Genomic DNA, 16,840 nt, shown 5'->3' with positions numbered 1-16,840 from the left:
AAAACATCGACGTTAATGTTGAGAACTCTGTAATACGAACACTATTTGAGGTATCATTATTATACATTAACCTAATGCATCAATAGTATTATATTTATTTTTTGACACAATGTTTAATGTTTTTGGTGATCATGCTTTTACTTCTTTTGGTTTCAAATCTAAGTCTGAATTAATGTGGCAAATTGAAGCATTGTACAAGTAACTAATCCCTTCATGAAGTTATGTGTATCTTTGAATACAACTGTTTTTGGTAATCAAGAGGGTTGGTATAATCATGCGGGTTAGTAATCATGATAGAACATTATGCGTAATTTGATCCATGTAGCCGACCCCACTTATGAGGGTTGGGAGGTTACCAAGTTTGTGCTTAACCTTTTAAGAGCGAATTTCTTGGTGAAATACTTATACAGTCATTTAAGTAATAGCTTTGTATTTTAGGAAACTAAGAAAATGGCCTACTAGTAACTATCTTTAACCGTGTTTGAGAGGAATATCTTAGTCTGTTATGTTCTTGAAATAGGGAAAGTAATATTTTTAGTTCTCTCATAAGCTTGAAACTAATAGTTGAGATTTGAGAAGGTAAGGTTTTTATGCTTTCTGAAACAATTAATTTTTACTTAGTTTTATATGATACTCATGATATATTTTCATTTTTTTTTTTTGGAGAGAATAAGGGAGTGTTTGGTTTATGGTATTCTCTGTGTTGCATTTTGATGGTGATGAATTTATACATTTTTAATTGTATTTGTTTTCCTTCATATGTTTCTGTGCCTAATAATTTGGATATGAAGTTTAATATAATTGATGATGTGTTGGATGTCATTTTTGGCTGGAAAATTGTTCTAAATATCATATATCTAGTGAGGACCTGTGGGATACTAATCTTTAAAAACCTTAAAAAAAAAAAGAGAGAAAATTATTTAAGTTAATCTTCTTGCACATTTACTATGACTGATAAAGATGAAATGGAACTGGTAAATAAATTAAAATCAGTGTTGTCAAATAGATCTATAACACTTTAGAGTAGCAGAATTTGAGCTAATCGATATGAAATTTAGTACAAAGTGTTGTCAAATAGGGGCTATAGCACCAGAGTAGCAGAATTTGAGCTAAACGGTATTGTTCTGTGATATGAAATTTAGTACAAAGTGTTGTCAAATATCAGCTATAGCGCTATAGAGTAGCAGAGTTCGAGCGAAACAGTATTGTTCTGTGATATAAAATTTAGTACAAGCTGTTGTCAAATTAGTACAAGCTGTTGTCAAATAGTGATTACTGTGGTGCGACAGTGTAGTACCATAGCAGAATTTGAACAAATTCGATGTTCCTGTTGTTGATTATTTCTTTCTTATTTGATAGAAATATGGGGATATCAGAACTTTGTACAAAAGATGAAGACACAGAGGCTTTGTGATGATATCTTACCATGATATTCGAGCTGCTTGCACTGCGATGCATGATTTACAAGACAAACCCTTGAGAGGAAGAAATCTTGATATTCATTTTTTAAATCCTAAGGTTTGATTTATAGAATTACTTAGTGTTTGATTATTATTATTACTACTATTATTATTGATGTTGCTTTGGGTTATTCATCTATTTTATTCTTGTTTTGAAAGGATAACCCCTCAAAAAGATATAAACCAAGGAACTCTCTGTATTGTTCAATTTAGATTTATCGGTATCAAATGACGACCTTCACCAAATATGTGGGGCTTATGGTGAGGTCAAGGAGGTACTGTATCATATGTTTATCTATTAATTAATCTAAAATGTATTTTCTTTAGTCTAGCTTAATTTTAATTTTCATATTAAAATTACAGATCAGAGAAACACCAAACAAGAGAGACCGTAAATTTATTGAATTTTATGATGTTAGAGCAGCAGATGCAGCATTAAATCAAAGTGACATTGCTGGTAAACGCATAAAACGTGAACCTAGATGCTACATTAATTTGTCAACTTATATGTTACTTCCAAGTGCTTATATAGCTGTTTCTCTATGTTACCATCTAGGAAATTTTTTCATCAAAGGAACTGAAATATATGCATTTGTTAACCAGATGGATCGTACTCAAATGATTTGTTCGAGAACCTGAAAAGAAATTCGGACCAGAATGATTAATCATTTCTAGAAAAAAGATTGTGTAGACGGGAAACAAGGAACTGTCCTGTTTGTAATTGTATGTCAAAATGAGAATGTACATGTCAGTAAATTTGTGAACTTGTTTCATCAGGATGTTGTTAGTCGATGTCTAAATGCATTGAAGATATAAGCTTGTAGAATTATGTTAGACTGAAGTTTCTGTTGAAATGTCAGATATTAAATGCTCGAGTCATCTGGAAATGCATTAATACCTGCAAATAACAATAAGAAATCCAGGCAATAAAAAATGAAGGTCTCAAGTATCTGAATTTTCCATGAAAATAGAAAATTCACTGTTTAAGGTTTTAACATTTTTTGTTTGACCTATATATAAAAAATAAAGGTGAGTGAAACAATGTAGAATACTCGTTGATTTAAGATAGGAATACCAGTCTCAGACTATGGCAAAACCTCATCTCCGAAATAAAATCATTTATGCGCAACTTCAAATCATAAAGTCTGTTTAAACACATATTACTTAGACTAATCTAAGTATGTCGAATTCAATGAGAGCAGTAGTTGAAAAGTTTGTTCAAACATTTAAAAGTTAAACGTATATTCTCATTCCATGGAAACTCAATCAAAAAAGTTGTTTAATAATATATCTTTAATTGCTTGTGTAATGTAAATTAAAAAGTGTTAAATAACTTTCTTACCTCTGGAATTGACTTGTGAAACACTATGTTGAAATATGCTTAACATCAGCTCGAGGTGAGCATCACATTCGCTATGGAAGCGTCAATGGTATGCAATTGGTTGGGTTGATCCAAACTACAAATACATAACCAAAGTTGATGCTTCAACCAACACAAACCATCTTTGGAGAACAAAATTTCCTATGCAAGTTGATAACTCTGATCCAAATTTTCATGATCTTGCATTGAACGTTGAAGTTTATAGCAGAGACCCTTTTTTCTTTTCAGAGAAACTTCATGGTTCTGCTCAAAGAGCTTCTTGCTAAAGGGTTGCAGAATGATGAGGGTTTGAGGCAAGGGAGTGAAGAAGTTGGAAGCTACCAATTAAGGAAGAAAAATATGGTAAACCAAGTGGATTTGTCGATGTTTCAGTTCGTGTTTCTGAAGATAAAGATGAACCAAACTCTCACTCAGCCTCAGGTATAGTAAATGGTTGATTCGTAACTTCGTATAGATTATGGAAAAAATGTTTCTTTTTGGACCTTGTTTTTCTGTTTCTCTTATGTGAGTGAGGTTTTAATTCAGTTTACTATATTGGGTTCAATTATTTTGTAGAAAATTTGAAAACGTGGATTGAAAGTTTAAGGTTTGTTTGGATTGGATTATAGAAGCTTACCGGCTGACATAAACACTTGTGAGTTCTGAAGCACGAACCTGGACACCAACACGGTTAAAATCGTGTCAACTCACATTACACTTTTACTGAATCGTCATTATCGTCATTAAATAATTTTCACAATTTATTTTGATCGAACAAGCAAAATTAGTTGCTGTGTTGAATTCAAATCCGATCATATCTGGTTTACGAGTAACTATCTAGGCAGTGTGCAGCAGCAATGGTAAGATTGCTTAATTGATTGTTTAGAAAAAAGGATCAGTTACAATGGTAAGAGAAGGATTTCCAAAACATGAAGGCACATCAAATCCTGACATGAAGTTATCACCAAACATAACAGCACCAGCTGAAAATGCTCCAGCACCTGCTCCTATTGCGAAACCTGGAGGTCCCCTCTGCCTAGGAGCTGTTCCTGATGATGATGGCATATTAAAATAACTCGGTGTCGATCCATCATTACTTCGATGAAAATTGGGAACATAACCAACATTTGAAGGTGGAGGTGGTGGTGGAGGAGTTCTTGGTCCGGAAGCTGCATGATAGTTTGGTCCACCCACATAAGGGTTAGAATAGTTTGTAGGAATTGGCACTGGGTGTGAGTAGGCGGTACATTCGTTTGTGCTTGTTTATGAGGTCCATTGAACGAAGCTGGATCCATTTGTTCGTGATAACCTTGTCCAAATCCACCCTTATTACCATTATTTCAGAGCTCTATTCCTCCTCCATGACCTGCATTGCAAACATATATAGTGCCTCAAAAAACGCTATATCATATAAGTGCTCATGTATAAGCTATTTTTATGATAAACGATAAAATCAAGTCAAACTATTTTCATGTAACCTAAATGCTTTTCCCTAAGATATCTTGAAGATAGCTTTCAATCATGTCAAAAATCGTTTCCTTAAGTTTTAACAATTTATGTAGCACTCACAATTCTAACGGAAAACGTGTATAACACCAACACGGCACTGACATATGTCATTACACTCCACTATTCTATTTTATTATATTCCTACAAAGACTTTCTCTAGCACCCATTTGAAACCCGGTTAAAATCGTATTCTCTTGCAAATCCAAAACAAAATTAACAAGACCACTTAAAAGTATATCTATGAATCCAAAACCCACTAAAACAAAAACACAAGCAAAGAGTTTAGTCATTGGTGTTAAAGGAGCTATGTCTCCATAACCAATTGTACACATGGTGACTATACAAAAATAAAGAGCATCAACAACAGGGTGAGTTTCAATGCCAGAGAAATTCTTTGTGTTGAAAGAGTATATTATGACACCGATAGAGAGGTATATAAGGAGAAGCCAAATGCCTTGTCGAATGATGAAATTGGTTTGAGGTTTAGGAAGTTGAGGTTGGTCAGTGTTGGGTTTAAGGTGTGGGAGAATGAACATGGCTGGTGCTGTTTTGCAGCGGCTGAGTTTCTTTTGTTTGTGATGAGAAAATGGTTGTTGTTGAGGAGTGAAGTTGATGGATTGTATCTCAGATGATTGTGGTGGTGGTAGTGGTGGTTGTAGGGAGGCTATGTCGTTGAAGGATTTGGAAGAAGTGAAGTATACTAAAGAATTTCCTCAACAAAAAAAAATTATATACTAAAGAAAAAACTCAATTTTTTTTTAGAAAGTATAATGTTGATTATTTCACAATTTTCCACGGTTCATTTTAATCTATGAATATTAATAAAGTAATGAGATATGTATAATTATTTGGTGTGACAACTTTTATAACAATTTGTTGAAAAAAAACTTTTGTAACAACTTTTGTAACAAGTTTGTTTGTCTTTTTTTATTGGTCATAAAATAGTTATATGGATATGATTTCTCATTTTTTATTTTTCTATTTTTTTGGTACAAACCTTTCTCGTATTAATATAGTGTAGCATAATATATGTGACCTTAATGATTTCGTACAAGATTAATTTTTGTTCGATGCGCATGAAAAAACAATTCTTGTGAAAGGTGGACTCTTTAAATGAACTTCATTTACCCAATTTTTTGTCACGTTAAAAATAACATTCAAATTGATCTTATCATTTGCTGAAGATACAGTTGGTCCCTCTGGTCGTATTGGTGGAGAGTATTGTGAGGTTTTGGATTGTTTATACGATTTATTTAAATTTAACTACTATTATTTTAATATTCTTTAAATTAAAATATATCTTTATTCATAAAAAATAATTTACCATTTTTTAAAATAAAAGAAAAAAACTAAGTAAATTTCATTTATTATTTTTTTGGAAAAAGAAAAAGTAATTTTTCATTGGGATAAAAGCGCGTGAGATAGAGCCAGCGCGTGAGAAGGTTAGTTGTTGGTTAAATTGAAGAAACACAGCGGGAACTGAAAAGTTTTCATCATCATTCATTTCTTCTCTATCGTTCGCGCGCGCTTTGTTCTTCTTCTCTGGTTATCTTCTCCATCAAGTAACAATGGAGAATAATAACAACGATTCTTCTTCTTTTTCTTCACCTCCTCCTCAGCCACCTCAACCTATCGATATCCTTCTCGATCCTCTGCGACACCTGATTGTTACCAATGATCAAGCAGCACTTCACAATTTGCATCTGTTGTTTCCTGAATCAGAGGTTATCGCCGAATCTTGGCGACAGATTGCTCCAGCTACTTCACCTACTTCGCTTTGGAGGTACGGATTTATCGGAGTCGACGAGTCGATAAAGGTTGGGATGAAAAGAAAGGTTGATTTAAGCACTATGTGGAAGTTCTTTGAATTTGCCGATAAAAAGCATATATCTGCAACTGCTCAAGATCAAAGAATGGCTGGAATTGATTCTTGTCCGGTAACCACTCAGTATCCTAATACTGGGGTAAGTATAAACTCTTGCATGAAAAACTTTACATTGTTAGGTGAATTTGCATTCTAACCTTTTTCATTATGTCTCTATGCAATTGGTTGCAAAAAATTGATTCGACCGTGAAGGACTATCGACCCACGGTAAGTGATTCTTTTTGATGAAACACATTCAACTTATATATTCATACCCAGAGCTTCAATAGTTCTTAACAAATCCTTCACTGGATAGTAGTTTCTTGAAGTATCTAACATAACACCGTGATGACTGAACAACGGCGCGTCGTTAAAACGCACGTTCACAGCCACACGTGTTGATGTTACGGCAGTTAAGGTGGCAGGGGGAGTGGTGATTGTTAATGTGTAGGATTCGTCGGTGGCGTGGTTTAATTCAGTGTTTGGATTCGTTATGGTTACAGTTAGGGTTTGTAGAGGTGGTAGGTTGTTTGAGAGGTTTTGGATTCGTTATGGTTATAGTTAGGGTTTGTAGAGGTGGTAGGTTGTTTGAGAGTTTTGTTTTTGGAGGGGTTAAGGGGCGGTTGTGTTCTGTTTTGATGAGATTTGTGTAGCGGGATATGGCGGCGGTGAGGTGGTTGTTGTGGTGGAGAGTGGTGGTGGTGATGGTGAATGTTAGAGAGAGGAGGGTGTGGTTTGATGTGGTGGGGACCACATGAGGTTTTCTTGGTTTGGGCCATATGTTTAGAGAAATGATAAACAAACACACAATTTTAGACACAAATACAACACCATATACTACTGTTCACTTATACATACTATTTTAATATTTTTTTTACATTTTTTTTACTATTCCATTCCCTCTTGTCTTTGTCTGCAACCCAATTTCCTTGCTGCATTTTTCTTTTTCTTGCACCCGGATTGTCTTTCTCGGCTTGCTCTCCGGTTATCTTTTCTTGACCGCCGCTGCAACCTCCACCTCTCTCACATGCTCTGTGTGTGTTGTTCCTCGAGTTCACGTTGTTCTCTCTCTCTCTCCCTCATGAGGTTTCTCTCAATCACCGGCGACCACGGTCGCCACCGTCTTCAACAAACAGATCTGATGTCCGATGTGGTGGTGATGACGGTGGTGATCTGAACGGAACTCCGGCGACGAGAGGGAGAAGAAGATTTCTTCGTCGATGTGTCCAGATCTGAACGAATTGATAGGGCGAGAACGATGATGGCTGTGAGGGTGCAAATTAAGTGCGGTGGTGAGGACGACGGTGGCGAGGCAGCGGTGGTTAGGAGAATGCCGGTGTGGTGAGGAACAGAGAGAATGCAGAGAAGGTGAGGAACAGAGAGAATGCAGAGAAGGTGGGGTTGGGAAGAAGATGAGTCTATGGAGATTTGACAAAATTGCCCCTTTTTATTGGTTGAAATACCCAAACTACCCATGGTGTTGTATTTGTGTCACATATTTTGTGTTTACTTATCATTACTCTATGTTTAAGGATGTTGTTGAAAATGGACAGAACAGGAATAAGAATAGTAATTGTAGTAACATGATTGTGCTTGTTTTGTGTTGTGTGAGGATTTGTTTTACTGTTTGTGGATAACATGATGGTGATGAAAAATATTAATGTTATTTAACAGCTACGAGAGATTTATTTACTGATACCGGATTTAAAGGGTGACGACCCTGTTCTAAACCTTGAAGCGGCTACTAAACTTGGAAGGCTGCTATCAGGAGGTATGAATGCAATCCTTACATTTAATTTGGGATGTAAGAATCGTTTCTTATGTTATGACTAAATTATATGATGCCACTTGGTAACGAAATGTTGCACATTGTATATAATGTAAAGGTGTCAGTGTGTTTGCCTGATCATAGTTCTTGTAAGTTCTTAATTGTGAAACAAATTTTAACATTTATTGACACTGTTCAGGCAAACCTTTACCTAAATTGGTGATTGCGGAAAATGTTCTCCCTCAGTTAATGACGTTTTTGGTAAGGGATGATATACAGCTGCAGGTATGAATCTTTTCCCACAAGTGATCCTTGATTGTGAACATTTTGATCTCACTCACAATAAATGGTACAACTTTTTATATGCAGTTCAGGACCCTATGCACTTTGACCAACTTGGCGATGGGAAGATCTGAGGATGTAGAAGTTCTGATTATACACGGTGTTGTTCCTATGCTTGTGCAGCTTCTTAGCTCCAGTATTGATCATGCAGTAAGAGATCAGGTCATATCTTCCTCAATACCATGCCATAAGTGCATTGAGAAAACCATCGTGTAAGTATGTGTGTATGTGTTGCGAGCTTACACGATTTCAATGTCTCCTGTACAGGCATTATGGGCTTTAGGTAACATCGCTGCTGATTCTGAGACAACAAGGGACCTAGTTGCAAATCATGGCGCACTTTTTCAATTATTATCTCTCATGTGGAATCCTTCCACAAGAAATACAAGTACATGGAATATTGCTACATGGGCCTTCTCAATCATGTTCATTGGAAATGGTCCTGTTTCTGTTGAACAGGTTTGGAGTAAATTTAGCATTTGCTATCAATTAAAAATAATGAATTTACCCTTAGTTTGTTATCATCTCTTCTCAAACTAACTGTCATCTTTTTCAGATACAACCAGCACCGCCTGCCCTTCATAAACTCTTACATCAGCCTGATGAAGAAGATGCGCTGATTGCATGCCAAACTATTTCTGTCCTTTTTGAGTGGGGCTCAAACGGTATGTTGGAACACTAGTTAATTCTAGTGAAGAAAATTGGAAAGAAAAACACTAAGAAAAAACTAGTGTGTGGGTGTGACTTAAAAATGTCCCACATTGAAGGGTCACCCCAACTAGTAAGTGTTTATATACGGGAAAAGTGACCTCCAAGGGTGTGCCCTTGGGGTACCCAATTTTGTGAACGGGTGAACGCTTAAAAAAATTGATATATATTTTTTTGTCACTTGAAAATGTTAAATTAATTAATTAATTAATTTAATCATTATCCGTAAGCGCTACGCGTAACAAATAAATTTGTTACGATCCGACCCGATCCAAAAGCATATCCAGAAACTTCCGGATATATCCAATTAAGAAACAAAACGCGTTTGCTTAAGGATTAAGCAGACTTAATCCCCAAGTCACTCGTTTTTTGTTACAAACTCTCCCTATAAAAGGAGAGCTCGCCCCATTTGATTCTTTACACCGAAAATTCACAGTTGATGCTTCCTGTGTTTTTTCCTCTCTTCTCCCTCCGACTTGTTTTTAACAAGTTTCTTCTGCTTCTACTCCTTTCTGTCCCTTCGGTATTAAGAGTGTTCTTAAGCCCATAGTCCCTTGGTCTTAAGTTCATAGTCCCTTCGATAATATACGATTCTTCGGAATATTGAGTACTATTAAGATCATATTAAAGAATGATCTTAACAGTATATTTATATTATTTTAATGAGAAATGGTGGTATCACCATATTTGAGTGGTCGTAGTGCCATATTCATGTTTTGGAGAAGTTAGAATGGTGGTAACACCATATTTGAGTGGTCTCAGCACCATAATAGAATGGTAATAATACCATATTAATTTGAACGGTTTCGAATAGAGCGGTTACGTACCGTATCGAGTGGCTTCGATCAAACGATTGAGCCATATTTTGAGGGTGTAATTCTCGAACGATTTTTCTACAGTGCAGTAGTTAATCGAACAGTTGTAGTTGGGCTTGTTTTATCCTGGAGGCGGCGTGGTTGATAGTCTACCTTGCACAATTTTGGGTAGTGCCACGAAACGTCTTAAAGAGAGCGACCTGGTCGTGACTCACCCAGTAATTTCGTTCGGTATAATTTTTAAAACGAAAAACAACAATTTTAAGACGTTTCTATATGCTATGTCTACCGAAGAAGTTACATATTGAGGTTAAGTTGTCCCTACATCAAGGATAAATCAAGCTATAGATTTACATCTTTCGAATGAAACGATGAAGTGATTGTTGTTTCAATCAATAACACTAAAAATTTATTTGATGAAAACAATAATTTGTTACAAAACAAATTATTAGTTACTAAGAATTTATTTGAAGAAAACAATAATTTGTTACAAAACAAATTATTAGTTACTAAAAATTTATTTGATGAAAACAATAATTTGTTACAAAACAAATTATTAGTTACTGAACCAAAAAGTCCCAACAAATTTTCCCAAGTGTTTTACGCTGCTACTTTTTGTGTCAAGGGAATGATAATTGGACAATATCATTTGAAATAAGCTTACGGTTTTAAATCATGCGTGCTGTTTTAGGAATTGTCATTACACTTTACTTGAAAAACAGTATTGAGAAAATTATGTTTATAATTCAAGGATAAGTGCAGCAACTTGTTGGAATATTATGTACTAGTGATGAATCATAGATCCATCGAGCCACAAATCTCCAAATCTATAATCGTGCAATAAAGGAAAATAAATGGAATTGTGAAAATTCTACTTTATGTATAAGAAAGAATCTGAATTTCAGATTTCTATTGAATAAGACTGAGTTGACTCAGACTTAAAGAGAGACTTGTGTACCATGCACTCTTGTGGAAAAAGATTGCACTTTGATGGTATGTTAAAAATTAAATTCTCCTTCTATGTTATTAGTTGTGTGATTTTAATATTTGACATATCAAAATTGATCACGAACAAGTGTTTAATTTTAAACTTGAGTAACTTGGACTTAATTCCAAAGTTATATAATTAAACAATTTTATTTATTGCAGTCAAGATATATGAATCAAAAGTTCATATAAATTAGAATTTAGAGGATATGAATCTCTAAACATAATGATATGTGTTAATTTGATGACACATAAATTAGAAATGATAAAATGATATTTTTATCATATTTATTGATGACTGTGAACTTTGGAAAAATAAAATTGATATGCTTGAATGTTCAATTTTTTATAACGAAAATTGAAATTTATAGAGTACCCAAGTCTAAGAACAAAAATTCTAATTAAGAAATTTTTGAAGAAAAGACAATCCAACTTGTCTTATTTTTGAACTTGGGATTGTCTGAACTATACTTAGATTCTGGACCCCAAGAGAGTTGAACTCACTAGTAGAGCCTATGAATATGTATTCATCGGGTATGCGATAAATAACGAAACATATAGGTTTTATGACCTAAATGTTAAAGTGATCATAGAATTTAAAAGATGTCGAATTCTATATAAATATTTACCCCTTTAACTAAAGAATAGTGGGGGCACTAGTGGGGGCTCTAATGGGAGCACGACATTAGTGGGGGCAAAATAAATTTCCCTTTAAAAATTAAGAACTAGTGGGGGCACTATATCTAATCACATTCATGTAATTAGAAATAGTTATGAAAACATCATACAAGATGTTATAGAACCTCAAGGAGGTAAGAAAGCTAAAATTGCTAAAGAGTATGAACTTGGTTTATACATTGGAAGAAGATTCATTAAGCCTTAAAGAAGTTATATCCTTAATGGATGCTGAATTATGGCAAGAAACAATAAACGATGAAATGGATTTTCTAGAGTCTAACAAAACATGAAACTTAGTTGACTTGTCTCATAGTTGCAAAACCAATCGGTTGTATTTGGATTTTTGAAAAAAAAAAAAGGAACTAAAACCTGATGGTATGGTTGATGAATACAAGGCTTTCCTTGTAGTCAAAGGTTTTAGACAAAGAGAAAAATATAGACTTCTTCGACATTCATTCACCAATCACGAAAATCATATCCATAAGAGTACTAGTCCCTTTAGCCGCCATTTATAACTCGATAGTACTCCAAATGGATGTGAAAGTTGTCTTTTTATGGTGAACTAGAAGAACAAGTCTATATGGAACAACCTGAAAATTTTTGCAATTCACGGACAAGAAAACAAGGTCTCTAAGTTAGATAATTATTTGAATGGTCTAAAATAAACTCCTGAGGAATGGCATGAAAAATTTGACATTCTAATGTTATCGAATGAGTATAAAGTGAATGAAAGTGACAAATAATATTTGCACGATCATATATCTCTATGAAGACGACTTGCTCATATTGAAAGATTCATGTTATGAATTATGTGAAATCATTGTTTATCAACAACATTGATAAGAAAGACCTAAACAAAAAAAATTTTGAAGTAATTCTTGGTTTCAAGATTACTAGATCAGAAAAGATAACTTTTTTGATAATTCTCACAAAGTTGAGAAGATCTTAAAGAAATGTAAACTTGCAATCACATATTATGATCCAAGTGTAAGAACACTTGAGATGGAATTAGAAAAACAGAATATACGAGCATCATTGGCAGCACTTAGGTATGCCACTGAATGTATTAGATCCGACATTGTCGATGTCGTGAAACTCTTGTGCAAGTTTACTAGTAGACAGATGGAAAGCATTGCCATGCAATAGAAAGAGTCATGAGAAGACTATGACTCTAAGATTACTTCACTAGGAGTAACATATTGTACTTAAATGGTACAAGATATAAAATAGAACATCTTTCAGATGAATATTTAGCGACTAGTGTTTGCACATTGAGCATCACTAGAGGAGTTGTTTGTTAAAACAAATGATATTGACTCAGTCCACTATGGAATGAATCTGAGATGAGAACACTAGAGAAAACTAGTGAAGAAGCAAGTTGGCTAAGATCCTTGCTAGCTGAAATCCCTTTATGGGAGAAACCGTTACCAGCTGTGTTAATTCATTATGATAGTACCGCGGCTATTGCAAAGATTAAGAATCGTTATTACAATGGTAAGAGACGACAGATAAGGCGAAAACATAGCACGATTAGAGAGTGTATCTCTAAATGGAGCGGTTGGAGTTGATTTTGTACGTACGAATGAAAACTTAGCTAATCCTTTGACGAAAGGACTTAATAGAGAGAAAGTCCAAGAAACATCCAGTAGGATGGGACTAATGCCTATGGCCCACAAGTGATGGTAACCCGACCTACATGACTGGAGATCCCAAGAAATAGGTTCAATGGGTAAAAACAAGTCATGAAGTGGTAGAACATGCTATGAGAGAAAGAATATAGAAAGCATGATCCTGCAGCGAAAGAAGGATGAGGTAATAGTAACTCTTAATGAGATCTATACTCTATGTTGAGTGGGGTACACAGCTACAGGAGTACCCTTGATAGACTCACCTATACGAATGTGGAACTTAGGCCAGTCCTATGGAATTTCAAGGCAGAATTCCTAGAGCATTCGTTAAAACCGGGATACACGTGCAGGGCCTTAAAACGCACGGGCTTTTAGAATACACCTATGAAAAGGTTTGTGTGTGGATTCTATGTCTGAGATAGAGTTCAATGCTGTAAGCAACTCTTGTTAAATCAGAATATCTTCCACTATGCTAAGGTTCAAGTTGTTGGCGACACCTTTATATATTAGCAAATCTTATGGAAACGTTTTACGTTATTTCTCGAAACCATTTTGAAGTCAAGTGGGGGATTGTTGGAACACTAGTTAATTCTAGTGAAGAAAATTGGAAAGAAAAACACTATGAAAAAACTAGTGTGTGGGTGTGACTTAAAAATGTCCCACATTGAAGGGTCACCCCAACTAGTAAGTGTTTATATACGGGAAAAGTGACCTCCAAGGGTGTGCCCTTGGGGTACCCAATTTTGTGAACGGGTGAACGCTTAAAAAAATTGATATATATTTTTTTGTCACTTGAAAATGTTAAATTAATTAATTAATTAATTTAATCATTATCCGTAAGCGCTACGCGTAACAAATAAATTTGTTACGATCCGACCCGATCCAAAAGCATATCCAGAAACTTCCGGATATATCCAATTAAGAAACAAAACGCGTTTGCTTAAGGATTAAGCAGACTTAATCCCCAAGTCACTCGTTTTTTGTTACAAACTCTCCCTATAAAAGGAGAGCTCGCCCCATTTGATTCTTTACACCGAAAATTCACAGTTGATGCTTCCTGTGTTTTTTCCTCTCTTCTCCCTCCGACTTGTTTTTAACAAGTTTCTTCTGCTTCTACTCCTTTCTGTCCCTTCGGTATTAAGAGTGTTCTTAAGTCCATAGTCCCTTGGTCTTAAGTTCATAGTCCCTTCGATAATATACGATTCTTCGGAATATTGAGTACTATTAAGATCATATTAAAGAATGATCTTAACAGTATATTTATATTATTTTAATGAGAAATGGTGGTATCACCATATTTGAGTGGTCGTAGTGTCATATTCATGTTTTAGAGAAGTTAGAATGGTGGTAACACCATATTTGAGTGGTCTCAGCACCATAATAGAATGGTAATAATACCACATTAATTTAGTTTCGAATAGAGCGGTTACGTACCGTATCGAGTGGCTTCGATCAAACGATTGAGCCATATTTTGAGGGTGTAATTCTCGAACGATTTTTCTACAGTGCAGTAGTTAATCGAACAGTTGTAGCTGGGCTTGTTTTATCCTGGAGGCGGCGTGGTTGATAGTCTACCTTGCACAATTTTGGGTAGTGCCACGAAACGTCTTAAAGAGAGCGACCTGGTCGTGACTCACCCAGTAATTTCGTTCGGTATAATTTTTAAAACGAAAAAACAACACGGTATAATCGGAGCTGTCATTGCAGCAGATGTTTTCCCAGGGCTTGTAGCATTACTAAAGTAAGTCGGACTGGTTACAATACCTTTTGTATGTCATTTAACACCAATGATCTGCTCACCTGAAACCCCTGGCATAATATTCTAACAAACATGTGTTACAATCAACATTATCACAACTTTGAGGTGAAAAGAATGCTAGGTAGATAAATATTGTATGTTTGAATCAGTGGGAAGTGTAAGAAAAAGTGAGAACTAGAGAAAAAGTAGGGAGAATTTGAGAGATACTTTGATCCAGTCTGAAGAGAGGTCCATATCCAAGTGACCAAGTTCAGTTGATGAAACACGGTTACTTCAGACGGAAACGATGTTGCACCAAATCCGAAAAGAAGTGTAGTATGCATATCCGATAAGAAAATTATAGAATAATTATCAAGTAAATTAAATATTCTTGCATTAATAATTTTAAATTTGTTGAATCAGTTCATTCATCACACCACATAATTCGAAATTTGGATGCCAAATAATCAGTCCTTCTCAGTTCTTAATCCTCACCTCTCAATCTCAATTGGCAATATCCGAAATTTTGATTGTTCCTGATTGCAAAACCTTGTTGTCTCTTTTTTCAGTAGCATTGTTACTCAGGAAATTTCATGAATATTTTATTTTGTTTTGTGACCTGATACAGGTTTCCGACGTCCAGAGTTCTGGTACCAACTCTGCAGATTATAGGATATATTGCTGCTGGTGATTATACTCACACTGAGGTAAAAATAAATGTGTAACTATCTATTGACTATAGGAACCTCTAGTTATATTGTCATTAAGGTTGTAGAACGTGTCACGCCAATTTCGAATTGATTTATCATCTATTTCAGATTCTAATCCAGAGTGGAGTTCTTTCGTGTCTGAAATCTCTTGTTACGCATACTGATGAAGTCGTTGCCAAGAAAGTATGTTGGGTAATATCCAACATAGTCTGTGGGAAAGGTGATCAGTTACAGGTAAGCAATGATCAGAACATGAAGAAACATGTTATTTTGTAATCTTAGATTTAAGCAGGTTGAATGTGAGTCTCATTCATTTTTGAAACACCGACTAAGATGTGGAGAACCGAGAAAATGAATTTTTTTTTCTTGAATATTTCTGTGGATTGCATTTTACCCAAAAAGATATCAATGTACCATGAGTAAATTTGGAAATGTATTCTTAACCTTGTCAATCTTAAACATGCTGTCACTGTCACAACTAATAATATTATTTTGATCATTATTTAGGCCGTCATTGATGAGGATCTTATTAGGCTTCTTGTCAATATTACAAAGATTGAATCCGGCATTAGGAAAGAGGCGGTACTAGCTATTGTTAATGCCGTGTATCATGGAGATGAGGAGTCAATTCGGTAAGTTTTCCCAATTATCTATTGTCATGATATATTTTTCCCATTCTCATTCTTCTGGTGTAAAAAGAAAAAAAAATTAAAAAATCAGCACAAAAAATGAATAAATACCTTGAAAGAATGGCATGTAGGGAGATATAGTACTATTTAGTTTATCTCCCTGATTGACAAAGACATTTGAGTTTACTCTTTTTGCATTTTATATTGTGATGAAAACACTTGGTGTTTGGTGAACGTTACTCCAGGTACTTGGTGAGTGAAGGGTGTACAGAGACATTATGCGATCTTTTGACATGTACAGACAAGGCTGTGGTGATAGTCAGTCTAAATGGATTGAAATTACTGTTAGGAGGAGGAGAATTGTCCAATGCACGCATTAAAGTTGAAGATTGTGGGGGATTGCAGGAGATTGCAAGATTGAAAAGGGATGACAAAAAAGTCATTAATGAAATGGCTGAGAGCATTTTGAGGAACTATTGGCCCACATATTCCTCGAAAGGTAAATTGAAAGCAGCTATTGAGGATGAGGAATGATTTTGTATACGGGTGGTTCTATTCTTTTTTGTACAACATAATACCTACTTACATTTCCAAGTGAACCTTGTTTTATCTTTGTTTACTCTGCCAAGTCCATGCAATTTTTA

The 16,840-nt window shown here is 35.0% G+C and overlaps 1 protein-coding gene and 1 pseudogene across 1 annotated transcript; one reads left to right on the top strand and one right to left on the bottom strand.

Annotated features, from left to right (window-relative positions):
- Nucleotides 1-3,667: 3,667 nt before the first annotated feature.
- LOC146923006 (uncharacterized) lies at nt 3,668-4,865 on the bottom strand (annotated as a pseudogene).
- Nucleotides 4,866-5,897: 1,032 nt separating this feature from the next.
- Nucleotides 5,898-16,809, top strand: LOC146923005 (importin subunit alpha-1a-like). The gene is made up of 11 exons (XM_085711650.1): nt 5,898-6,293; nt 7,868-7,964; nt 8,161-8,246; nt 8,331-8,465; nt 8,571-8,762; nt 8,860-8,968; nt 14,674-14,860; nt 15,486-15,564; nt 15,676-15,801; nt 16,075-16,199; nt 16,442-16,809. Exons 1-11 carry the CDS (start codon nt 5,898-5,900, stop codon nt 16,728-16,730), a joined length of 1,821 nt encoding a protein of 606 aa, XP_085567776.1. The 3' UTR covers nt 16,731-16,809.
- The last annotated feature ends 31 nt before the right edge of the window (nt 16,810-16,840 follow it).

This window comes from Medicago sativa, chromosome 5 (assembly GCF_051527215.1).
Source record: "Medicago sativa cultivar Bolivia chromosome 5, Bolivia_mono, whole genome shotgun sequence".
Lineage (NCBI taxonomy): Eukaryota > Viridiplantae > Streptophyta > Magnoliopsida > Fabales > Fabaceae > Medicago > Medicago sativa.
Note: the sequence above shows the minus strand (reverse complement) of the source record. Positions and strands in the feature narration are given on the sequence as shown.